The sequence below is a fragment of the Podarcis raffonei genome, chromosome 17, assembly GCF_027172205.1.
Source record: "Podarcis raffonei isolate rPodRaf1 chromosome 17, rPodRaf1.pri, whole genome shotgun sequence".
Lineage (NCBI taxonomy): Eukaryota > Metazoa > Chordata > Lepidosauria > Squamata > Lacertidae > Podarcis > Podarcis raffonei.
The window spans coordinates 37,505,595-37,531,823 of record NC_070618.1 but is presented as its reverse complement, the minus strand read 5'-3'; the positions used below and the strand labels follow the sequence as shown (position 1 = coordinate 37,531,823).

At 45.0% G+C, this 26,229-nt stretch overlaps 1 protein-coding gene across 7 annotated transcripts; it reads left to right on the top strand.

Moving 5' to 3' along the window:
- The first annotated feature begins 3,239 nt into the window (after positions 1 to 3,239).
- Positions 3,240 to 26,229, top strand: KDM5C (lysine demethylase 5C). Of its 7 annotated transcripts, none has more exons than XM_053371754.1 (28): positions 3,240 to 4,278; positions 7,158 to 7,235; positions 8,120 to 8,242; positions 8,528 to 8,698; positions 9,024 to 9,155; positions 11,612 to 11,680; positions 12,090 to 12,213; positions 12,302 to 12,483; positions 12,874 to 13,032; positions 13,249 to 13,368; positions 13,576 to 13,734; positions 13,863 to 14,044; positions 14,634 to 14,796; positions 14,885 to 15,004; positions 15,200 to 15,394; positions 15,495 to 15,676; positions 17,102 to 17,226; positions 17,667 to 17,814; positions 18,086 to 18,182; positions 18,337 to 18,695; positions 18,859 to 18,997; positions 19,092 to 19,271; positions 19,367 to 19,507; positions 20,223 to 20,762; positions 22,192 to 22,249; positions 22,455 to 22,654; positions 24,124 to 24,327; positions 24,445 to 26,229. In XM_053371754.1, exons 1-28 carry the CDS (start codon positions 3,760 to 3,762, stop codon positions 24,451 to 24,453), a joined length of 4,878 nt encoding a protein of 1,625 aa, XP_053227729.1. In that variant the 5' UTR covers positions 3,240 to 3,759; the 3' UTR covers positions 24,454 to 26,229. The 7 variants fall into 7 exon arrangements, with proteins under 7 accessions (XP_053227729.1, XP_053227730.1, XP_053227727.1 ...); XM_053371755.1 differs by having other exon boundaries at positions 9,021 to 9,155; positions 24,448 to 26,229; XM_053371752.1 differs by having other exon boundaries at positions 9,021 to 9,155.

The following is a 26,229-nucleotide window of genomic DNA, read 5'->3' as shown; positions in this document are numbered from 1 at the left end:
TGCGCAGCTATCCCAGAAGCCAGAACAGCAAGAGTGATTGCTGCTTTCACTGTGCAGCGATCCCTCTTGCTGTTCTGGCTTCTGAGATTCAGAATATTTTTTTTATTGTTTTCCTCCTCCAAAAACTAGGTGCGTCTTGTGGTCTGGTGCGTCTTATAGAGTGAAAAGTATGGTAGCTTATATCAAAGCAACTGAATATAAACATATATGACCTCATTGCTACCAATTAATGGTGGGGTTATTTTGACTACCAAGGTTACATTAGCAAAGCTGGAACACTTCACCTTCGGTTCAACACAAGGACAGAGCAAGCTTATTTTCTCCTCTCAAGGCTAGGACTGGGACCAATGGAAGGAGATTTCAACAAAACATCAGCAAGAACTTTCTGATAGTAAGAGCAGTTTGACAGTGGAACAGATTCCCACAAGAGGTGGTGGACTCTCCTTCCTTGAAAAATTTTAAGCTGAGGTTGGATTGCCATCTGTCATGTGTGATCTAGTTGAGATGCCTGCATTGCAGAAGGTAGATGATCATCCAACTATAATTCGGGGGGGGGGGAGTTTCCTAGTAGGCAGTTAGCTTTCCACATTCAACAGGACAACTTACCCAGCTCTCCCCAGGACTTAACACACTTTGCTTTGCTTAAGGACAGGTATACTTTCTTCCCCCACCTCTATCTTCCATGTGACAGTCCTTGAGATATTTGAAGATGGCTATCATATTTCCTCTCAGCCTCCTCTTTTCCAGGCTGAACATACCTAGCTCCCTCAACCAGAGGTGCCAGCTTAGGTCCAAGATTTAGGGGCTGGGGGCATCGCGCCATGCATGTGGGAGGACTGCTTCTGTGCTGCCAATCCAGACCACCAGGGCCTTTCTCTCTCCCCCCCCCCCACTGCCCTGGCACTTACTTGCATGCACAAGGCACAGGTTACTGCTGACCAGCACCAGGACAACTGCTGGCCAAGGTACAAATCTGAGAAGAAACAAATCTGACACCGAGCATGGGTTGAAATATTTGCCCTGTTTTACAATAGTAGCTTTAAACGTGCATATCTTTATGAGGGCATTATGGTTTTCACAAACATGGGAAAACCAAGACCATTGCAATATTCTCTACCATTTTTCTTCAAAATATATGTATTGGGGGGGGGGGAGGGAGATAGAAGGAACTTTATGTGGAGTAATGGCCGTAAAAGGAAAATTGCTGAAGAAGGGAAATGGATTTAAAGTGTTGCATTATAGCCATTTCTCAACATAGCTGCCTGAAACATGGCTAGCTCATAGCACTCATCAGGTAGATATGTCATGATAAATTACAGAAAGTTTAGACAAGTTTTCTTCATTTTATTCTTTTTTAGAACATCCAGGTTTTTATAATGGTGGAATATATCAAGCCGTCACAAATCTCACCTGCCCCCAACTTTTGCCACTATCAATCTGCTATTGTGGTTGAAAAGCCCCCTTTGAAGACCTACCTGGAAATAAAGTAAATGATTGATTTCAAAATGACTACACTTTAACTTTTAAAAAGTAATTTTACTAGTAACATGCTTCAAAAGTAGAATTTAACAAAAAAAAATTATTGAGGTAAGTTAGACCCTGCAATGTTAATTTAAATTCCTCATTAGGCTATCAGGAAGCCCTAGAGAAGAAATCAGAAGATGTACAGCAGAAGTGAAATTTTGGGTTCATAGCAGAAGTGAAAAAAAAAATGCCTAGATGAAATACGGAGTTCATTGTTAATTGGTTTTTTTTACTTGCAAACCAATTGGAAGCCTATTTTGGCATTAAGCAGCATATAAATAAACAGATCAATAAATAACTTCAATAAGTTCTCCCTGCCAAATTAACATTACTCAAATACTCAAAATCAGTGTTACAACTCCTGTGTCAAGACAAAGTCAACCTTGCACTGCATGACTCCCTAGAGTGGAATTTACTTCTGGGTTCAGTGGATCTCAGCAGTGCTCTGTTATGTCTCCCTCTCTTTTTTTCTTTTGTAAACATGGGAATGAACTTCAGGTTTGTTTGTTTGTTTGTTTGTTTTATATAAAAAATGGAAAGAATATACTCCGGTGTTCTTGAAGTGGTATAGCCACAAAAATGAGCATTAATAATCATTATAATCATTATAATAATTTTATTATTTATACTCTGCCCAACTGGCTGGGTTTTCCCAGCCACTCTATATCATTTGTGATATAGGCAGAATCCTAAGTTATTTTCCCTAATCTATTTTGAGAAGGTCTCTTACCTGTTTGAGACCCCAGTTACTTTAGGCATTTGGTAATTTTCCTTGCCCACTGATATTTTTAAATGAAGGATTTGCTGAACTAATAATTCTAATTGGGATACAAGGAAGAGAAGTATGAGGAGGTCTGAGAAATTTGTTATTCAAAAGTATGATTTATGAACTGTATGTCTTTTTTAATGTTTTTGTTTGTTCTGTTTTTGTTTGTTTGTTTTAAAAATTGTAAAATCTAATAAATATTCTTTAAAAAAAAAGATATTTGGCAAAGGACCCCTGATAACTTCACTATTTCCATGTAATTTTTTAAAAAAAGAAAAACAAGAAAAACAATAAGGATAGATTGCATCAGTGATAAGCATTGGCCTGTTCCACAAGCAGTATGCAACACACCCTTGTAGACATTATGAGTGTAGAAAGGAACATCTAATAGAATACTTTTCTGAAATTATCAAACCAGGAGACAGCAGCAACATGCCAACATCTTAGTTACTACCCTGCTTGTTGCCACCCGCATTGTCCTCCAGCATTGTCAGGCTCCAAGAAATAAACTTCTATATTATAGCAGTTCTCTTAGGGACAAGATTGCCTTGCCCTGTGTGCGCTGAAGAAGCTCATGCTGAACCCTGTTGGATGGATTACAATTAAAATGGAAAAGCCAGCTGCTGGACCAAGATATATTTGAAAACTAGATCGCAAAGAATCGGGAGTCAAAAGTTTGACTTGGCCTTGTTCCTAAACGCATCGCATATACGCCTAAAGGAGTCCGCATGAGGTAATCTGTCAACAATATGCAGGTAATGATCCTGCTGATAGAAACTGAACTGAACCGAACCAGCTGTGAGGTTCAGGCTCTTCTGACAACTGAATGGGTGGGGCTAGAACTTGCCCCGCCCACTCGACCGTCCTCCCCCTCTTCCTGTTTTCTGTTCTCTGGCGCAGGCGCGATGCGGTCCTTTAAACGTGCGCAAGGAGTTCCAGCAACCACATTCCCCTGCTGGTTGAATCCTTCCGCCTTGGCCCTGAGGGACTTTTTCTTCTGCTTTCTTTTGCTTCTGGAGCTCCCGACGTAACTCAACGCACTTAGCTGAGCCGTTTGGATGGGGGTTCCTGCATGAGATAGGTCGTTTTAGAGGCGCGCGGCGACATTTGGGGGAGGCTCCTTTCGTACCTGAGGAGAGTGGCGGAGGGAGACGCTTTGTTGTGATGGCACAGCCTCAGCGGAGGGTATTGAGAAAGTCCAAGATGGCGGCGGCTGCCAGGCCGAGGGGACCCGGCAGGCCCTGAGTCCGGGAAGGGAGGGCTGTGAGAGCGGCACCGGGCCCGGAGAGGCCCCAGGGAGACCCCGGAGAGGAGGCGGGAGCAAGGCTAAGGGGAGCGGCGACCCCGGGGAACCGCTACGGCCGAGCGGCCTAGTTAACCCTCTTCAGTCAGGCCTGCGGCTCAAGTGAGGGGGAGGGGCCGGGTATGGCCCCCTGAGGGGCCCCGGGAGGGAGGAGCGGGCGGGGGGCATGGAGTCCCGGGAGGAGCTGGGGGAGCAGACCGAGGCGGGAGACCAAGGCCCGGGAGACTGGGCGCCTCGCGAGGAGAAAGGGGAGCGAGGGGTGCGGGGTTCGAGGGCGGAGAGAGGCCCTTCAGGCGAGAGTTGGGAGCACGGGGATTGTGGGGAGCGTGGTCCCAGGTCCGAGAAGGCCGAGCGGGCTGCCAAGGGGGAGCGAGGGGCTCCCAGGGGCGACAAGGCTGAGCAAGGGGATGGGGGTCCCCGGGGAGATCGAGCTCTTCGGGCTCCCAGAGGGGCGGACCAGGCGGACCGGGGGCTGTGGGGGGCAGAGCAAGGCGAGTGGGTGGAGCGTGGCCCGGCCTGGGCCGGGGAAGCCGAACCCCCGTTGCCCCCGGAGGATTTCTTGCCGCCGCCCGAGTGTCCCGTCTTTGAGCCCAGTTGGGCAGAATTCAGCGACCCACTAGGTTACATTGCGAAAATCCGGCCCATCGCAGAGAAGAGCGGCATCTGCAAGATCCGCCCTCCTGCCGTAAGTATGGAATACAGTGGGCAAGGGGACACGAGTTGGGGGGCGCCTGTGGATTTCGGAGTAGCCCGTGCCTGCCAGTGGGCATGCGGAATTTGGAACAGCAGGTTCTTGGTGTGCGACAGGCAGGTGCTTAGAGCAGTTGAGTGCCGTTGGGGCTGGTGTCCGCCAGTGAGCAAGTGGAGTAGATTGAGTGGGAATTGTATTGGGGTGCTCCCCTTTCAGTGGGTGAGAGAGTTCAATTTCAAGAAGCACCAGTGACAGAGCTTGGGTGTGGATAACATGACTTTAAGGATGTATGGGGCTGTTGTAACTCCTGAAAGGAACTATTGAGAGCTGTCATAAGGATGTAGGGGGCTGTTGTAACTCCTGAAAGGAATTATTGAGAGCTGTCATAGTTATGGAAAGAATAGAGTGTGATGTGGAAGATGTGTGGCCTTGGTGGGTTTGAAATATTTGGGTTCTTCCAGCAAGTCATAGCAGTGAGAGCCAACCCAGTGCCCACCAGAGGTTGTTGAACTCCAGTTCCCATCAGCACCAACCAGAGTGGCCTAAGATCAAGGATGATTGGAGTTGTAGTCCAACAATATCTGGAGATCACCAGTCTTTGGGATGCTTGTCTTGGCATGATAATACGAATGGATACGTAGCATCTGTGGATGCTAGAGGCAGTGATGCCCAGCATGCTGTTTGGGAGCTGAGCCATCTGCATTCACATTGGAGAATCACTTGTGACATAATCAGTGAATGGATGCTGAGTAGATGAGCAAGTTGATGGAGTGATTGGCTTTGTTTGGAAGAATGTTGATTCTCGGTCTTCATAATATTTGTATCAACCTCTGTCATATTTTTGTGGGCTTGGAAGAGGCCTCAGTTTCTGATTGAGTTGTCAAGATGTGGTGAAATGTGTGTTTTGATGTAGAGCTTGTTCTTTTGCAAAGTTGTAGAAGTTGTAGATTGGGTTATCTCCTGCTTCTATTACTTCATGATTATTTCTACATTCTGATGTCTCATGAATTTCTTAGTTTTTCCCTTGCTGGGCCTCAGCTGTAAACTGCACTACAGCTAACAGTTTCATTCAACAGTGATGAAGTTAAGCTTATATTATTGATTTGCATGTATGTTATTTAGTTCTTTCCCTGTTGTATTATTTTGATGCAGGGGAACTGGTCATAGCCTAAAGATTTCAAAACCCAAAACAGACAGCATTTCTGTAATGTCCAAATGACATAAACTTTTTCTAAGAAGCAGTAGAGGGAAAGGCTAGTAAGTATTATTAGAGCAATGCTGCTTTTCTAGCAGAGATTGTATCAAACGAGGCATTGCATAGAGTTTTGATTCTTCTGTGGGACCAGAAGAGATGGTGAAATGGAATTCAGGTAGGTGTGTCTAGAGGAGGGGGCCCATCTGTTTTAGCATTTCTTGCCCTCTGGTCCCACTTAAGCTATTGAAACAACTCCACCCACCCTTCTTTCTCTTCTTCACTGAGAAACTATTGTGGTTTTTAGTCAGTGTACCAACGTCTGTCCAGTGAAAAGCGTTTTTGTGAAGGTAAAATGGAACATTTTGAACAAGTGGTTTGTTCCACATTTGTTTCTAGAGAGCTATATGCTGTAGTTGAAACTAGTCAGTGTCCTCCATATCGACTGTTTCTGCTGTAGTCAAGCTTGATGTAGGATGGGAACCTGGACAATGTGAGTCTGGACAATGATGTGAGTCTGGACAATGGTGCCTAAGAGTTGTCTTGTTAGCATGTTTGGTTTTCCTCTTCCATTTTTAGGTTTTGGAATTTTAAGAGGCATTACTATTTGATATCTTTGTCATGATTTTGTGTGTGTGCTAACATTTAGTAGAATGTATGGCATTGTAGATCTGCTTTATTCCTTAAGCAAGCATTTTACTAGAAATCAGCAACGTGATAAAATGCCTTGCAACTGAGAAAACAGGAATTTTCCAACTTAGCCTGTCTCTTAAGTTTGTTTTTTTAGTTGAGTTATACTGTTAGAAACCAATAAAATACTATTCTTTGCTGCCACAAGTCCAAGAAATAGCACATATTTATATGAATCATATCGGAAGGGGGGGACACACAAATCCTGGTGGCTGTTTAAGCTGAATGAAATTAAAATGTGTAACCATCAATTTGACCCACTTTTGTTAGGAGACCTGGAATCTCTCTGTCTCTGTCTCCCTCTGTCTGTCTGTCTGTCTCTCTCTCTCTCTCTCTCTCTCTCTCTCTCTCTCTCTCTCACACACACACACACACACACACACACACTCCTTCACAGGCCTTCCCTTGTCTTTATGTCTGGCATTTGATGACCATAAGCAGTTGCCCCACCCTTGAAGTGCCTGTGTATCAGCATCAGCATAGTTCAGTTCCTGTATGTCCAGTGCCTTGGGGAAGAATATTGCTAATGGGTGAAAGAGACACTGATGATGTCCTGTGCTTGTAAATGGTCAAGATGAAGACATACACATGCGCACCACTTTACACTGCCTAATGCATTCATGCTTCACTAGGAGGCATCCATGTGGAAAGCTAGGCCTCTTTCAAGTGTCAGCTGTGTCTCTGCTTGATCTCTCTTGTGTATGGGGGGCTGTTTTGTTGTTACATCAAGGGTATTCCCCCTTCTGCCAAAGTTTTCCTGTTTTTAATCTAACTAACGTGCTTAAGCAGTCTAAGCTTAAAATCAAACGGGATCCTGTGAGACTACTTTCTGAGCTTCAAGGCACGTAGATATTTAGCTTAATCCTTGCTCATGGTGGTGTGTTGTGAGCAAAAGTACTGGAATCTCTTGCTGTTTAGATTTAAAAGATTTACATGTGTGCACAAAGAGCATTGGGATCCTAACCACACCATCTTTCCCTCTCATTCTCAGGACTGGCAGCCTCCCTTTGCTGTGGAAGTGGATAACTTCCGGTTTACCCCACGAATACAGAGGCTCAATGAACTAGAGGTGAGTCTTGCAAGTGTACAGACAGAGAACTGTAAGGTTCCTTGCACATTTTTGATAGAATGAATAGGCTAGCTAATACAGATGCCGTGCCTTCTTGTTTTTTGGTACTGGAAAAGGTTATCAGGAGAAGCCTTTAATCAATTGCAGCAAAATTAATATAATTCGAGAAATATGAGAGCATCCTGGAGGATAATGAGAAATTGTGGGATTTCTGCGTCAGATTTGTATGTAGTATATTTATTTGTATTGTAGTAATTGTTTTACAATGTATTTTAAGGGTTTCCCCACATCTTCATTGCTTTAATTAGAGTATCTCTGATTCTCTGCTCTTGTTCTTTCTTCTCTTGTAGTTTTCAAACAATTTATGTGCATAAGGTACTGGCAAGATGGTACAATCTTATACATGTCTACTCAGAAGAAAGCGCCATTGAATTCAGCGAGTCTTTCTCCCACTTAAATGTGTATAGGATTGCAGCTTGAGTTGTACTTGATGAAATAAGTGAACATTCTGAGGCTGCAATCCTAAATGCACTTGTTAAGCCCTGTTGGAGGCACTGAGAATTACTTACATAGGATTGTGCTGTAAGGAGTTAAGGTGTGAGATGGTGACCTAGCACTCTAGCTTCCTTTTTGGAGTGAAGGAGTCAAAGTTTAAAGTCTTAGCTATGTAGATGAGAAAAGTTGAAATATTACTGTAGTGTACATGTCTAAGCCAAGTTCAATGAGTGTGTCTGCTATCTACAAAACTGATTTCATCATGGCATCATGAAAATATGTTAGAGGTCAGTAATTGGTGATTGAAAGATTCCATGATTAGTCGGAAACTAATGTAAGTCATTGATATGAGAAAAGCTGACTGCAGTTTGTCATGTCCCTATTGCCAGGCACAGACCAGAGTGAAGCTGAACTATTTAGACCAGATTGCAAAGTTTTGGGAAATCCAAGGTTCTGCACTGAAAATCCCCAATGTAGAGAGGCGAATCCTTGACTTGTACAGCCTCAGCAAAGTAAGTTGGAAACTAAATTCCTCCATTGAAAATAAGCTATTCCTTAAAAACAGAGATGGGAGATAATATGTAAAGTTTAAAAGGGATGGTAGAATGGATGGATTTCATTACTGGTTTGGTGAAGGGACTGCCAGGGCTCAGCCTTGGGTTGCTGTGGATCGATTTGGAGACAGGGATAGGAAAAACCAAGTATGATACTGGAATATGCATTCCTTTTGTGTGATGATTGTGCGAAATTAGCCAAGCTTGGGAGGAATAGTATTTCTCAATATTTTTGTATTCCAGATTGTGATGGAGGAAGGTGGATATGAAGCCATCTGCAAGGATCGGCGGTGGGCACGAGTGGCTCAACGCCTTTCCTATCCATCGGGAAAGAACATTGGATCCCTTCTTCGCTCCCACTATGAGCGCATAATTTACCCTTATGAAATGTACCAGTCCGGTGCCAACCTGGTGGTGAGTAGCAGATCTCTTTACAACAGTGTTCCGCAACTTCTTAAAACCTCATTGCGCTTGCCATTTCCTTCTTATTTTAGATGCTTATAGGAAAGATTGGAACCTCCTGAATGCATTCCCCTTGGGAACTATTCTGTTCTGGAAAATGATTTTTTGTAGGCAGCAAGGCAGAGACTTGAGCTGCACAAAGATGTCATGTGCTCCCTGGTGTTAGTCTCTTGCTCTTGTGAGAGAGCTGGATTAGGCACTTGTTATCTGATCCCTAGTGATGGGGTCACTGTAGTCATGAGGTCTGTTTGGTGCTAATTCTACTCTCCCCCAGCAGTGCAATACCCATCCATTTGACAACGAAGAGAAAGACAAGGAGTATAAGCCACACAGCATCCCATTGCGCCAATCGGTTCAGCCATCTAAGTTCAACAGCTATGGGCGCCGGGCCAAGCGTCTGCAGCAGGAGGTGAGTATAAGACACACCTTCAGCCCTAATTACAATTTTTGTTCTGGGTTGGGCCAGTCACTAACTCCCAGGGCTGTTACACACAAGCATCTCCCTGACTCTGCAGAAAGCCTTGTTTCTTCCTAGACCTGCTGGGGTGCATCCCTCCCACATAAAGAAGTCTTGTCCTCACAGGTCTTAAAGACTGGAAATGTTTGTCTTTGGCTCTTCTGGGACAAAGCTTTGCTTTTGGAAGGAACAAGCTCAGTGATTTTAAATTACTATGGCAGGAAGAGAAAGGAATGGTGATAAGACCAAGTAGATGAGAGTTTACAAACGTGGGTGTTCTTTTCTATAGAAGGGATATTGCCTCACTTTTTTGTGTGCGTGCTTCATCTTTATGAGCTAACAATGTAGGTTTAAGCCTTAGTCAGCTGTGAACCACTAAAGGTTTATTGGAATGTAGATTTGGGTTTTTTTTAAAAAAAAAGTTATGTTTTTTGTTGGTTGGTTTTAAAAAAGCAAAAGCTGACTATTCTTGTATAGTACAGTATGTGTAAATGTTGAATCTAGTTGTTTAGAGCATGTTCAAGGGACAGGTGTGTTTATGCATTTTTATTAATTAAAATACATAAGCTGCTTTGCAGCAGCTTCTTTGAAAGTGGCATGCAATAAAATAACTAAAATATGATAAAGATTCAATAAAAGAACAGCAGACACCATGTCATTAAGAGTTGGATAAAAATATGCTGGTTTGTGGAGTGTGTATTATTCCAAGATGAAGGCCTGCCTAAAGAGGCCGTCTTTCAGTAGAGGAAAGGGGTAGAGCAGACTCACAAGAGAGAGCATTCCAGAGTATGGGTGCTGCAACTTGAGGGAGCCCTGTCCTGCATAGCCACTTGCTATCCTTTTGTCTAGAGGTAGGGAAAACTCATAGGTGAAAAACCATATTACCCCAGTGGGAAGTTGTCAGCTGCATTCCAGTAGCGGGGGGGGGGGGGGGCACCAGCCCCAAAAGTGGATGGAGCCAGACCACACAGTCATATTCACACACACTCACACGCAAAGCTATTTCCCATGGAAACAGAGACGTATGTTTAATTCTTAGTGAATCTGCTCTAGTTTCACCATTTCTAGTTTGTTTTTAAACGTGTAAAAAAAAAGTTCTTCAAAACCCTTTATCCTGACTGCAAAAGGCACACAAAAAACAAAAAATACCCTATAATACCAGCAGAAGAATGCAGATAACCTCAATGCATCGGTGAACTTCAGGCCCTGCTTTGCAGCTATTCAAAGCCTCATTTCATGCATTCAGTTGCAATATGTACAGATTCTTTTTGCATATTTGCCAGGAACACAAGACTACCTCTTGGCTGATCTTCTTACAAAGAAAGGATCTGTATTTGCACACTTTGCACAACACCAAAGCAGTCTTCCCTCTCAGCTATTCCCTGCTGAACAGCTGATGGGTGGGATTGGAACTGGCGAGCCTGAAGGAGTTCCGCTGAGTTCTGTATCTGGTTCAGAAGTTGGCAGTTCCCCATCCCTACTTTAGGCAGTGGTGGAACATGGAGCAAGACCTTTCTGCCATATCTCAGCGGGTGAGCAGGATCATGAAGAGCAAACGACATTTTGGATGACCTTGTCCCAACCTTTTAAGAACTTCTCTCAGAGTTGGCAGGGACATGAGTCTTGTGGTTAACAGTGTGCAGTTGGAGCGTAGCCTCATATTTTGTTTTCAGTTATAAAATGAAAGACACAACCGATAATAGCAAAGGGGTTGGGAGTTGCTCATCTTTAGGAGCATGGAAATTTATTGGGGTATGTCTCGCAAACAAGGTTAGATCTTTGGCATGAATTAATCTGAAATAACCTCATGATTCCATGGTCTTCATCATGAATATGGATTAGAATCCCCACTTTGTCTGTTTACAGTGAAAGGATAGCTCAAAATCCACATTTTCCTACTCTCAAAACTCTGAAAGAACTAGGGTGACAGCATGGTTTAAAGGTGTGAATGGCTAGCTAATCTACATTAAGGTGCCTTGGGTGTCTATAGAGGATGAGGGGTGGTGGTAAGAATTAAAATTTCAGGATTATTTCTCCCTTCCCACGTTTTAAGCTTTGCTGTGTTGCTGAATAGTTCCCCTCTTGATTCCCCATCAGTAAAATGAGCCACAAAATAGTTGTTGTTTCCCCCCCCTTTTCTTCTTGCCCCTTCCCCCACCATGACTACCCTGAAATTCTTGAGGAATTCCAGGAGAGAGTAAAGCCTAACCAGTTTTAGCTCCATTGTAGCAGATGGCTTTCAATTGTAAGGCACCTTAATTCCTTTCATTTCTAGATGTTCAAGAAAAAGAAGTCATAGACCAGGCAGCCATCTCCTTCATTACAATCCAGTACTACTCCCTTCATAAAAATTCCTGCAGCCCTGTTGTTGATCCCTACTCCCCACTCATTTTGTCGCCCTCCTACAGGAATCCGAATCGTGCCTTGAGCCTCCCAGCGCCCCAGCTCTGTTACCTGAGCAAGCGCCTCAAGCATGGGTACAGTTCCTGTTCTGTCCATCTCTCCTGCCTCTCTTTTACTCTTACTTATCCTGCTTCATGGCTGGAAGTCCATAGACCACATAAAATGGGAAATACGGCCTAAGGAGACTAAATCTCCCATAATACACTCTTGACTTTTGTTTATGTTGCAGTATGGCATGTTTCACATCAGGGATGTATGTAATCAAGAATTCTGTTGCACAATGTGAGGTTCTGCCCCAGGAGCTCAGTCACAGCTTAGCACTATCCTTGCATTATCCAGTTCTCCCTATGCAACAGTTCTTCTCCCCAGTCTATCTTCTACTGTTGCTTTCCTTTGCTGCTGCTTTCTTCGAGTGTTTGTGACACCGTTTAAGGCTGGTAACCTTATATAGTTATCCCCTTTCTAATTACACCTTCCTTGCAGCCAGAGCCAACAGAGGAAGACATTGAGAAGAATCCAGAACTGAAGAAACTGCAGATTTATGGTGCTGGTCCTAAAATGCTCGGTTTGGGGCTTGTGGCCAAGGACAAGAATATGCGCAAGAAAGGTGGGAATTGTGAGCTAGCCCTGCATTTGAAAAGCCGGAGGCAGAGTCGGCCCTCTCCATTCCTAAGGTTTTTTCTCCCCAAATATAGACAAGGAGATGCCTGAGTGCCCTCCAACAGTGATAGTGAAAGAGGAGGCCCCTGTTCCAGAGACTAAGCTGGAGCCCACATCACCCCGACGCTATGCAAACATGAAGGAGGAGCTGAGGCACAGTCCAGAACCTTGCACCAAGATGACAATGCGCCTGCGTCGCAACCACAACACACAGTTTGTAAGTGGAATCTTCTGTGTTCCTACTCATTAGTCAGGTGCCCTCCATTTGCCCCTCTATATCCTGCCTTTGCATTAAGTATCCTTTGTTGGCGGAGGAGGGCATCTAGAGCGGGTTACCTCCTCTCTCTTGTTCAAGGTCTCAGGATCTCATTTTCCTCTTTATCAGTGATGGAATGGATCAAGAGTGACTAATAGATGCTGGTTGCAGGGAGATGTGACCTCAGTCACACTTTGCCTGCTTGTATTCAATAGCTGAATCAGCGTCCTGTACTTTCCTTTGGAACATGCAGTGATGGCTGCTGTCAAAGAAACACCATTGATGGGGTTTAGCAGACACATGTTCTTGATTCTTATATGAGTGCTTAGGGTTTGCTCTATTTTCTTCCAGATTGAGTCTTTTGTTTGTCGTATCTGTGCACGGGGAGATGAGGATGACAAGCTCTTGTTATGTGATGGCTGTGATGACAACTACCACATCTTCTGCCTATTGCCCCCCTTACCTGAAATTCCAAAAGGCGTCTGGAGGTGTCCTAAATGTGTCATGGCGGTAAGGGGTCCCTTTCTGCCTCTTGACAGCAGGCACAGTGGAACATTTTTTGTGTGTCTAGATGTGAAGATGCCTGATCTAAATGGATCTGTTTTTGATTAAAAAATAATTATGAATCTACTGCTAACCTGATCATCATTGATAATTTGGTGGGAGGGGGCAGTGGCCATGTCTGAATCCTTTTACTTATTTTTTTCTGTCTTTGTTCTTCTATAGGAATGCAAACGCCCCCCAGAGGCTTTTGGGTTTGAGCAGGCCACTCGAGAGTACACACTACAGAGCTTTGGCGAGATGGCAGATTCTTTCAAGGCAGACTATTTCAATATGCCTGTACATGTGAGTCACAGTACCCTCACTGTAGGCTAGGCCATGGGCTAGTAGGACTCACCTTATTTCTGGGAAGGTTGTGGAATATGCTGGGTGTTGGAAGGAAGGAACACAGCATCCCGTTATTTTGCAGATTCTGCCATGCAGTTTCTAGTTTCTTGAGTTTAAAAATGTGGGGTCTGTATTCTTGACTTCTTCCTCTGCTTCTTTTCCCAGATGGTGCCAACAGAGCTGGTGGAAAAGGAGTTCTGGCGCTTAGTAAACAGCATTGAAGAAGATGTAACAGTGGAGTATGGGGCTGATATCCATTCCAAGGAATTTGGAAGTGGCTTCCCCATCAATGATGGCAAAAGGCAGCTCTCTCCAGAGGAAGCGGTGTGTACCCTATTGAAGGCAGACGTCCTCTTGCCTACATATCTTAAGCCCCTCACCCTTTGTAACTTGAGGCTTACATTGTACTACTAGCCTTACCCTCTTTCTTAGCTCTCTACATGTGATTGCAGGAGTATGCAGCTAGCGGTTGGAACCTCAATGTGATGCCAGTGCTGAAGCAATCAGTGCTATGCCACATAAATGCTGATATTTCGGGCATGAAGGTTCCATGGCTCTACGTGGGCATGGTGTTCTCTGCTTTCTGCTGGCACATCGAGGATCATTGGAGTTACTCTATTAACTACCTCCACTGGTAAGACATCTGGGGTGGGGAGGGGAGGGGCCATGGAGGCTGGATTTGTTGTCGAGTGCAAGGCTTCTCTAAAGGCAGCCCAAGTTGGAAGTAAGAAAGTCTATTACAAACAGTAAAAATTTAAAAATCACAAATAAGGCCGAAAGAATATTTTATTTTATTTTTATTAAATCTAATTAGAAAGACAGATGAAAGAGAAAACAGTGAACACAAGTCTGCTTTCGTGGCACTTTGCATGGAATTTAGAGGACCCCAGAAAGAATTCTGCTATAATGGAGCTTGCATTATGTAGTATTTAAATAATAAGCCTTTAAAATAAGCAGTGCAGCGAGTACGCTTTCTTTTGTTACTCTGTCAGTTTTCCTCTCTTTTTCTGACTTCCTTCATTACCACCTGTTTTGAACCTTGATGTGAACCAGTTTGGGAGACAAAATTGTCTGAAATAAAATTTGCCTCTTTCTATACACTTCAGTAACCATATGTCTTGAGGGGGCATTTTGAGGCTGCAAATCAGTGGATGCTCAGGCTGCCTTCTCCCGTATTTTAGGGATAGCTGAAAGCAGCACTTCTGACTCAATTTCTTTTTCAGGGGTGAGCCCAAAACCTGGTATGGGGTCCCATCATTTGCTGCTGAACATCTGGAAGATGTAATGAAGAAGCTGACCCCAGAACTGTTTGAGAGTCAACCAGACTTGTTGCACCAGTTGGTGACGCTCATGAACCCCAACACACTCATGGCTCATGGGGTCCCAGTGAGTAATCTATCTGTCTAAGTAGCATGTATGTGTGTCTCCCTTGCACTGCCCTGTTCTCACTGCTTCCCCCTGTATGCTTCTGCAGGTTGTCCGAACCAACCAGTGTGCTGGAGAGTTTGTCATTACCTTCCCTAGAGCCTACCACAGTGGTTTCAACCAGGGCTATAACTTTGCTGAAGCAGTAAACTTCTGTACTGCTGACTGGGTGAGTCATATTTCTGCATTTTTAGAATATTTTTCTTGTAAGAAAGAGTGTGGTGGGATACCAAAGCAGGACTTCAGGGTGATGAACGTGGGTTGCAGTTTATGACTGTGGCGTATGTAAGGTTCACCTGACAATCCTGGGAGCCAGAGATCCTCAGTTGTATTGACGAATGGACTTCTTTCTTTTTCTTCTTAGTTGCCAGCTGGTCGCCAGTGCATTGAGCACTACCGCCGCCTCCGTCGATATTGTGTGTTCTCACATGAGGAGCTTATCTGTAAGATGGCGGCATGCCCTGAGAAGCTGGACTTGAACTTGGCAGCTGCTGTGCACAAAGAGATGTTTATTCTGGTGCAAGAGGAGCGCAAATTGCGCAAGGCTCTTCTTGACAAGGTGCAGGGAAATATGATGGGTATATGATGCAGGGACAGGGAACAATTGTATGATAGCTGTGGATTCCTGAGCAGTTGATCATTGTTTCCTCCCACCCCAGGGTATCACGGAGGCAGAGCGGGAAGCCTTTGAGCTGCTCCCAGATGATGAGCGCCAATGTGACAAGTGCAAGACAACATGCTTCTTGTCAGCACTAGCTTGCTATGATTGTCCAGATTGTCTTGTCTGCCTCTACCACATCAATGACCTCTGCAAGTGCCCCAGCAGCAAGCAGTACCTCAGGTGGGCAGAAAGAAGTAGACTGCTTTGTTTGTTCATTTAAATGCATTTATAAACAACTTTAGACTTCTTAAAAGCTCTAAGCAGTGTGTAACATAAAAGCAATAAAACAGTTTAAAAGCACATGAAAAGAAGAAATCAGGTAATTTAACCAGCCAGAGCAAAAAGATAAATCTTTTTAAATGAGTTATTTTGAACAAGTTCTTTGTCTCCACCCCTTATTTGTATTTGTTACCCTGCATCTGGCTGACTGGCCCTTTCAATGCTGAAGAAGAAGAAGAGTTTTGGATTTGATATCCCGCCTTTCACTCCCTTTAAGGAGTCTCAAAGCGGCTCACATTCTCCTTTCCCTTCCTCCCCCACAACAAACACTCTGTGAGGTGAGTGGGGCTGAGAGACTTCAGAGAAGTGTGACTGGCCCAAGGTCACCCTGCAGCTGCATGTGGAGGAGCGGAGACACGAACCCGGTTCCCCAGATTACAAGACTACCGCTCTTAACCACTACACCACACTGGCTCTCTAGGTGTTTTACATTGATTTGAGTATTATAGCAGCATTGGAAACATGTGACACTGCTTTTTTTTAAAAGCAGCTAAGATCTTAAGACTGTTTTCTTGGTGTGACTTTAGAGGAGAGGTGCTGAGTTGGACACAGGGAAATGTATGGTTTATGACTCCTGAAGTGTTACTAGGCTCAGCTTCTGTATAGGTGAAATCGTCATGACTGTCACACTTCATTCAAAAACAAAATTAACATAAGCAGCCATCTGTCTAGCACACAAAATTGGCAACAGTCACAACTGTTCTAGGAGTGATGTGTTTACCCCAGTGGTCCACACGGCAACATCTTGGTACCCTGACTCAGATGTTGGGGTTGGGAGACACCATGGGGAAAAGGGGTGGGTGGGCTTGGGAAACTTGTTGAGAACATTGCAAGATAGTGGCACATCTGTGCCTGCCTGACATTTCAGGCTTGCATGTGGAAGTTTGGAGGATACCTTATTACTATGTTAAGAGTGCTCTGAAGTGCTCCTATAAACCTATTGTCTGTAAAAAGGCTGCAGAATAGGAATGCTGAAGGTTTCACTTTTTCAGAGATGCTAACTTGGAAGTGATAAGCAGTAGCCAGTAGTAATAATAATAATTTATTATAATAATAATTTATTATTTATACCCCACCCATCTGGCTCAGTTTCCCCAGCCACTCTAGTAACTACAACACAATGAAAGTGATAGGAAGATTGACACTAAAATAAATTGTAGGTACATTCAAAGTCTTAAAAAGATGGTGTGTTGCTTTGTGAGAGGAGGAAATAATAGTTTCAGTACAGGTTGTTAGGTATGATTTAAGGGTTGATGAATGGACTTTTGTGGGCTTTGCTCTGATTTTGAGATCAGACTGATCCCTTCTTTTTACTCCTCCATTCAGGTATCGGTACACTCTGGATGAGCTCCCAGCCATGTTACACAAGCTGAAGGTTCGAGCTGAGTGCTTTGACATGTGGGCCAACAAGGTTCGAATTGCTTTGGAAGTCGAAGACGGACGCAAAAGAAGTAAGTGACCTTGGGCTTCTTATTTCATAAGGCACTGGTGTCTTCTAACGAATAAGGTTAATCTCTCTGGTCTCAGTGGGGAAGTGTGCAATTATCCCCCAAGGCCCTGCATACAGGCTGAGGTATGATGTGAGCAGAAAGTATGCACCCTTGCTGTAAGCATTAGGGCTTCCTTTTGTAAAGCAGAATGTGAGAAAAGCAGTGACAAGTGGGACACGGTAGTAGGAACTGAAGCATAAAATTCAGAATGAGAGTGATGGAGCTGGGAATCAGGTAATGTGTCACCCACTGATTGAGAGACAAGAATCCCACAATCGTTGGAAAGCTTTTGGCAACTCATGGGCTTTTTTCTGACCTGGGTTCCTGAGGTTGATAGCAGGAGGTGTAGCTGAAGAGGTGTAATTGGCTCTGAACTTCATGAAGTGTGTCTGCTCTTGCAGCCTTGGAGGAATTGCGTGCCCTAGAGTCTGAGGCACGTGAGAGGAAGTTCCCTGAGAATGAGCTCCTTCATCGACTCAAAAGCTGCTTGAGTGAAGCAGAGAAGTGTGTCTCAGAGGCCCTGGGTCTGATAAGCAGCCAAGAAACTGGGTGAGTGAAGACTGCAGATAATGAGTTTTATATACAACAATATAAAGTGTGGATGGCATAGTCTTGCATCCAGCTTTATATGTCCATTGGGCTGAGGCAGTCCGTTTTCCAAAGTGCCTCTTCTGCAGGGATACTCTTCTTTGTTTTAATCGTACTGTATTAGTGAGGGGGCTGTTTTCTTCAGTAGTTTTCTGTGGGATCAAGTTTTGTTGTGTTTCTCTCTTTATAGCTGCTAAGTGCATTCTGTCCTTTTTCCTGCTTGCTCTTACAGGGAACCATCAGTCCATATGACAGTGGAAGAATTACGTGTTTTCCTAGAGCAAATGAGCAACTTGCCTTGTGTCATGCACCAAATCAAAGAAGTCCAGGTGGGATAATTGGTGGTGTATTGTGGCCCCCTGCCACAACTGGAGATATATTGTGCTCCACTGGGAACACTGATGACTGGTGTTGCTTTCTAGGTGAAACACTTAGTGACTGTAAAGGAATCTGTCTGACTTGATGATATGTATCATATTCTAGGGTGTGTTGGAGAAGGTGGAAGCTTTCCAAGCTGAGGTTCAGGAAGCTCTACAGGATCTCCCAGGCAACTCCCCAGAGCTGCACAGACTGCTGGCTCAGGGAACATGCCTAGGGGTGGAGGTGCCAGAGATGGAACTACTGGAGAGACAGGTGCAACAGGCTGTCTGGCTGGAGGAGGTCAAGCAGACTCTGCGTTCACCCCAAGATAAAGTCACTCTATCTGTTATGAGAGCACTCATCACCTCTGGTTGTGGGGTTGCACCTAGCCTTGCTGTGGACAAAGCCATGGCTGAACTACAGGAGTTACTCACTATTGCCCAGCGTTGGGAGGAAAAAGCCCAGATGTGCCTGGAGGCCAGGTGAGGTTTAAGCACCATTGTTGACAGGGAAGAGTTCAGATGCCTGGGTATCCACAGCTCTTGTTGGTAGGGTTCACCTCAACAGAACTTAGTTATTTGTGTATGTGCCAAAACATGCCCATGAAAATCCTTGTCTGATGACTTCCCTCCCCATCACTTGCAGGCAGAAGCACCCACCAGCTACACTAGAGGCCATCATCAAAGAGGCAGAGAACATCCCAGTGCACCTGCCCAATATCCTGTCACTCAAGGAGGCTCTTTCTAAGGCACAGGCTTGGATTGCTGATGTTGAGGAGATCCAGGTGTGCTGTAGCCCTGAGGATTTGGGTAACTTTGCTGTAAAGGCCCCAGAATCACACAGTAACCTCTTCAATATGTACTATAACCTCTTTACAGAATGGGGATCATTATCCTTGCCTGGATGACCTGGAGGGGCTTGTAGCTGTGGGTAGGGATTTGCCGGTGCGTCTGGAGGAACTGCGTCACTTAGAAGTGCAAGTGGCTACTGCACATTCCTGGCGGGAAAAGGCTTCCAAAACCTTCCTCAAAAAGAATTCCTGTTACACGTTACTTGAGGTTAGTGGTGGCGTTGTGCATGTGAGATGGGTGGATGCCATTCTAGGGCCTGACCTCTTGAATCAAAGGCTTCATACCTCGCCTCTTTCTCCCAGGTGCTGTGCCCATGTGCTGATGCCGACTCGGACAGTGTCAAACGCACCAAGTGGCAGCGGGAGAAGGAACCAGGCCTATACAAATCTGATACAGAAAGCCTGGGCCTCTCAGCACAAGACCTCAGGGACCCTGGCTCCGTTGTGAGTGGCTGGCTTGAGAGGGCTGTTTGTATTATGAATGGGGTCTGGGGCCTTTTCTCCTATGAGAGGTGTTGGTTCTGAACTAGCCCCAGGTTGGTAGGATTGTTTCTCATACCTTCACCTGCAATGGTGATGGATTTGATTTGATCTAATATTTCTGAGCTCAAAGCAACTCACAATCATCACAATAGCATTAAAAAACAACAGACATTGCAATCACTATACTATCAAACACAGTAACACATGAATAAAGCAAACAACAAATTCATCAAAATGATTGATACAATTCAACAAAATCTTAGCAATGTTTATACAATTCAATAAAATCATAGCAATGCTTCAGATATTGCTGAGGTCCACATTTAAATTTTAATGATTCTGAAAGTAAGTAGGACTGCATTGCTATTGAAATATAAAAATTGATATGATGGACTTGTCCTTTTGTAGATGAGTACTGAAGAATCTGGGAAATGGGTAGCATGTATGGATTTCTGCTAATAACTTACTTTAGTTCAGAGATGAGGTAGCTGTAACCTTCCAGCTCCTATAAATACCCAGCCAGATAGTGCAGCAACATCTGGAGGACCACAGATTTCCCATCACTAATCTAGTAGTACCTTGTTTGGAGAAGGGGAAATTAGGTTCTAGTGAGGAGAATGGGATTTTGCTTAAGTTTTTACTTCTGTGTAATCACGACTATGTAACCTTGTGCCAGCAGATCTTGGCCTTCAAAGAAGGTGAGCAGAAGGAGAAAGCGGGGATCCTACGCCTACGTCAGTCAAATGCCCAGAAGCCTGTTCCATCAACGCACAGTTCTCCTGGGGGCCAGTACTGTGTATGTTCCCAGCCTCCAAGCCCTGCTATGCTGCAGTGTGAACTGTGTCAGGACTGGTTCCACACCACCTGTGTGGCTTGGCCCCGCCTTGGCAACCCCCGCCCCTCTCCTGCATGGTGGGAATGGGAAGCAAAATTCCTCTGCCCACTCTGCCAGCGCTCTCGCCGGCCCCGCCTGGAGACGATCCTGGCTCTGCTTGTAGCCCTACAAAAGCTTCCTGTGCGACTGCCTGAGGGAGAAGCTCTACAGTGCTTGACAGAGCGAGCCATTACATGGCAGGACCGTGCCCGCCAGCTCCTAGCCTCCTCAGATGTAGCAGCTGCCTTGGAGCGTCTGGCGGGGCTGCGGCAGCGACTGGTTGGAGATTCGGCCAAGGAGGCAGGTGCTCTCAAAGAGAGCAGCTGTAATGAACAGACCAAGGTAAGTGAGTACAGGGGGAGATGGGTTGGTTTTTAGTGCTAACTAGTCAAGTCTGGATTGGGAGCGTAAGTGTGGTGCATGTATTTGTCTTTCAAATAGGTGTGTTTGCTTTCCAGTAGCAGAATGTTCTTATTTTGTAGAAAGGTCAGCTTAGCAATAACAATAAAAAGTAAATGTATAGATTTTCTGTCCAAATAGGTATCTAAATGAGTCTGATGGTTATAATCCACATGTTCCATTGTAGAAAGAGCAGTGAAATCTTCGTGCAGTCAGTGGATGGTGGGTGTTCATCCTTCCAGCCTTTGCAATAAGGAACTTCTTTTGTTGTACATTTGTTAGTGCCCACGCCTACTGGTAGAATTCTGAATACACTTTACTGTATTTGGGGCCTTCAAAGAATTTGGTAATTTTGGTTTTTTAAAAAAACGTAAATTACAAAAAGATACTGTAGGGAGGGAGATAAGGAGGAACAATAATCTACTTTCCTTTTTACAAAAAGAAGTGCTGGAGCCATTAATATGCAAGAGAATGGAGCCACTTGGAAAAATACAATTCTTTGCCAATCTTAAATCTTTTAATCTGTTCTGGAAACCAAATAATTATTTGATTCAGATCAATATGTGAAATTCATCTCCCACCCCTATTGCTTGGCCTTCATCTCCCTTGACACACTGCTATAATAACAGGAGAAGCCACTGCTGCCAGAATTTTCCTGCATCTAGCCCTTATACACCCCTGCCTGCCCACTTCCTGTTATTAATGCGCAGTTGTCCTATCGCCAGACACTGTGTGTTACTTTGCCCCACGTCCATTACCCATTGGTTCTTCAGGCCACTGTCTAGTTTGTCCCATTTGGTTTTAGCCACCCTCTTTCTGGACCACCACCTCCAGCATTCCTCTCTCTCTCCCTCACTTAGTATGCAGCACCTCTCCTTAAGCACTGGAAAGTTCATTCAGTGTCCTTTTCTGCTCTTCTTGATTAGTCCCTTGCCTCAATTCCTAGTTTTCTCTGCATTTCTGCAAGCCTTTTTCTCCTGACGCTTTCTACAGGTCTCTTATTGTATTGCTTATTCTGCACCCCTGTTTCTGTAGCTGTTTCATGTCCTGGGACCTCCTCACAGTCCTCAAACTGTGTGTGAGATTTCAGCCTCACCCAAACCTACCTCTTTTTTCCCTCAAAAGCTGGTTTGCCAACTGCTTTGTTCCTTAAACAGCTGAGCATTCCAATCCATCACACCAGTTTAGCCACTCTGTCTCTCAAAGGTTTGAACATGACAAAGTGTGATGTAATATACATCTTTTGAATTGCCTTGCCTTGACTACCTTGATCAAATGAATCTCTCTGCAGGGCTACATTAGTTCCTGTGCAGAAACTGCATTTGTGACTTGGAAGTCCATTTCATCACACATCTTCTTTTTCCTCAACCAGGTTTCCTTGGAGAACGGAGACTGCACAGCTCCAGAAAAGAATGGCTCCTGTGCCTCAGGTATTTCTCTAGTAAAGCCCTTATTTTGCCAGCTTCCCTACTTAGTATTTAGGAAGTTTGTCGTTTGAGTGTTCCACTTATTTTTAGGCACTTTTGGTGTCTGCCTGGTTTAACAATTATTTGGGGAAATTAGTCCTAGCCCTGTTGTGCAGCAGAGGATTCTAGCTGTTTCTTCTCCTCAGTTGCCTTTCTGCCCCTCTCACAGACCTGGAGACGCTCTGCTCTTACCTGCCACGGCTGCAGGGCCCTGTGCTGGAGGTGACAGATGCCATTCGCCTACCCCTGGAGGAGCTGCTAATGGAGGGAGATCTTCTGGAGGTGACGCTAGATGAGAGCCAGAGCATTTGGCGCCTGCTGCAGGCGGCTTCTGCTCCCCAGCTCGACAAATTCCACCAACTGCTAGATGTAAGTGACCATGCTTTCCCCCCCTCTGGGGGCATATTCTAATTATCATCAGAAATCCTGATCTGAATTTGTTGGGACTTCTTTCATTAGCCATGAATTCATTATGGCCTCCTGCATCACAGGAGTGTTGGAGGAGGACTCGTGGGTGTGGCATTTGTCAGTGAATTAGGAATAGATTCATACGTCAAGGGACTCTTACCAAAGCTGGAGTCGCTCATGAACTGAGCAGCTCGTTGTTCTTTTTTTTAAAAAATGTTACATTTGTATCCTGCTTTTCAAAAAAAAGGTGCTCAGCTAACAGCAATAAACAAAAATACAATGAAATGCCTTGGGGCACCTTTAAAAATGTCATATTTATTGTGTCTTTAAAATGCTGCAACATTCTTTGTTTTCCTAACATGGCTTCTTTTATCCAACCTGCTCTCTAGCAGAGAGCAGATCTAGAATCCAGAAAAGCTGAAGGCGGTTTATTAGAATAAGTGGTAGACTTCAGGTGTAGAATAAGTGTGCCTGTAGTTGCATTACCTGTGTGAAGGGGCCTGAGGAAGGGCTTATCATGCAGGTCAGTGCAGAGGGGTTGAGTCATAAGTTAACAGCATTGTAGAAGCAACTGATTACTATCTAGGTATTAGAATTACCTGCACAGGATTATCTTGGAATTAGCTTTGAATCCATCCTTTTTCTTTTTCTTCCTTTTTGCATTTTGCAGTAATTGCAGCAGTTGTGATATTCTCTGGAAGTCACACAGGGGCAGAATTGGAGCACCCTGGTCTTGCTCTATATGGCATCAAGGAAATCAACCCTGCCCATTGTTGTACTTTGTACATTTCTCACATTTTCCCAATATTGGGTTTCAGAATAGTTTGAATACTTTTGCAAAGCCTTGAGTGAGTTGGCTGCAGCAACTTCACAGGCACAGATGAGTGCCCACATGACAGATCTGTATCTGTGGTGTAGTTTCGCCATGAAAAAAAACTTGAAATTAAGCCAAAGCTTGCAGTAAAAGGTAAAGGGACCCCTGACCATTAGGTCCAGTCATGACCGACTCTGGGGTTGCAGCGCTCATCTCGCTTTATTGGCCAAGGGAGCCGGCGTACAGCTTCCGGGTCATGTGGCCAGCATGACTAAGCCGCTTATGGCGAACCAGAGCAATGCACGGAAACAGCATTAACCTTCCCACCGGAGCGGTACTTGCACTTTGACGTGCTTTGAAACTGCTAAGTTGGCAGGAGCAGGGACCGAGCAATGGGAGCTCACCCCGTCGTGGAGATTCGAACCACCAACCTTCTGATCGGCAAGTCCTAGGCTCTGTGGTTTAACCCACAGCGCCACCCGCGTCCCTAAACTTGCAGTAGGCTAGGATATTACACTGTGTATCTGTAAGAGGCATAAACTACGTAATAACCCCACATAAGTATCAGAAAAAACAGGATTTGTCAGCCCCTGCTTTCTTGTTTGTTCCTTTTCAGCTGGAGCAAGCAGAGCGGCGTGGCACCCGTGGGAGAGGCCGAGACTCTGAGCGAAGGCGGAAGCGGAAGACAGAGCGCGGCGACTACCCACCCTTGCCCAAGGAGGAATTAGAGCCAAAGAAGATCCGGGGGGCAGACCCAGCGCTGCCTCAGGGTGGGGCTCCCCCTGCAGCAGGCACAGATTGCAGCCACAATGGAGTTGGGGTAAATGTGGAATGGGGCATGTTCTGAGCTAGTAGTGGGGCACTCAGGGGTTTGGTGTTTGGTATTTTTAAGTCAGGCGAATAGTTAATGTGTAGTAACTGTCTTCCTTTTTCCTAGCAGTTGTGACGGCTAGATGATGCCTGGATTTCCCCTTCCTGGACTATACTGCACTGCAAGGGACTCTGGCAGCCCCATGTCACCCTGTTGGTTTGACTAGCACTCTGCATGGGGGGGAGGCACCTAGTCCCAGAAGCTGGAGGCTACAATCTCCCCCACCCGGACTCAGCACTGGCCCTGCACCAGACTATTTTCAGATGATGTAATATTTCATTTTCTTCTTTTCCTCCTTTTGTATTGTTGATACCTCGGCAGGGGGAGGCATTGCAGGGGTCACCATGGGCACCAAATGCAGGACCCACCAGTTCCCTTTGGTGGAAGCAGCAGGGTGCACCCTGTTGCTGTAAGGACTAGAGCCTTGCAGAGACCTGTTGTGGGTGGCGATAGCAGTGTGTGCTGGGAAAATCCCCAGCTCCTTGCTTCTGGCAGTAAAAGGAGTCAGGTGCCCTCTTAAGGGCAGTGCCCTGCTCCTCGTACCAGCATTCCCTAGATACAACAGGGGCAGCGCCTCCTGTTGCACAGAGGGGCAGCTCTCCCCAAACACCCTTATCTTCCTCCTGGTACCTGTTGGGTTTTATAGGAACTGGGGTAACCACTTTGTTCTTTAGGGTGGTGGACGGGGCAAGGAATCTTCCCGTTCCACTCCAGCCTCTACTCCACCCTGACCTTCCTACCCCAAATCATGGGCCCCATGCTGCCTCAGGCTCTGACACTAAAGTCCTTTTGTCTTTCTCTTTTTAGTGTTTTTCCTTTTTTCCAGCAGGGGAGGGTGGGCTGTTGAGGGTAGGGAGGGGTGTGTTATTTTATTGTATTATGATTTTTTATTATTATTAAACTTTGGAGGTTAATGAACTTACTTGGATTTTGGGGGTGAGCGCCACCTCATCCGTCAGGGGTGCTTTTAGCAGTTGTCATGTAAAATGTAGGCATGCACAGGTCTAGTGACTGCTCCTGTCTTGTAACTTCCTGCTATGTAGGAGGGTAGCTGTGGAGCACTGAGAAGCCCTGGTTAGCTGCTTTCTCCTTTTGAAATTCTGAGTTCTGGCAGCCTAGTTTTCAGTAAAAAATAGTGTGATATGATTCTTCCAGGTGCCTAATAGTCACTGTAGAGCCAGAGTGGGGAACCTGCATCCCAAGGGCCGCATGTAGCTGTCAGCATATTTCCCATACTGCTGGTGATGGTGGGGAACCTACCAGAAGAGGAGAAGGAGGGGGGTGGAAAATTCCACAGTTGATCAGTTCAGTCCTGTGGCAAATGTAATCTGTCCCTTTCCGTAGCAGTCCACTCTCTAGGGAGAAGTGGGTGACAGGAAAATAGAGAAAAAGGTTGCCCACTTTTGGCAGCAACCTGGCCCATCATTGGCACATGGTTCCTGACAGAAAGTTTCCCATCCTCTAGCTGTAGCAAGCCCTGCTCTCCCTCCAGTAGTGAATTGCACATCACCAAGAAAAGAGAAAGTCCTTTAGGCCAAACCTACATACGTTGCCAACAAGACACAAAGAAGGAATTTGAGGGGCAAATTGTTATGGCTCTGAAAATGAATATTTAAAACTTTTTTTAATACTTCAGAAGCCCTGCCACCCCCCAAAAAGCCCAGAGAAGTAGAAGGAGCAGTAGATGACAGAAGGGTACTGAACAAAGACAGAAAGAGTCAGGTTAATAGATTTCTCTGTGTCAGATGATCTTTGAGACTTTACAGCGAGTGCACCTGAAAAGCTATGTTAAAGAGAGGTGAGAAAGGATGATATTTCAGAACTCAATTGTCAAATAAAAAATTAACATCA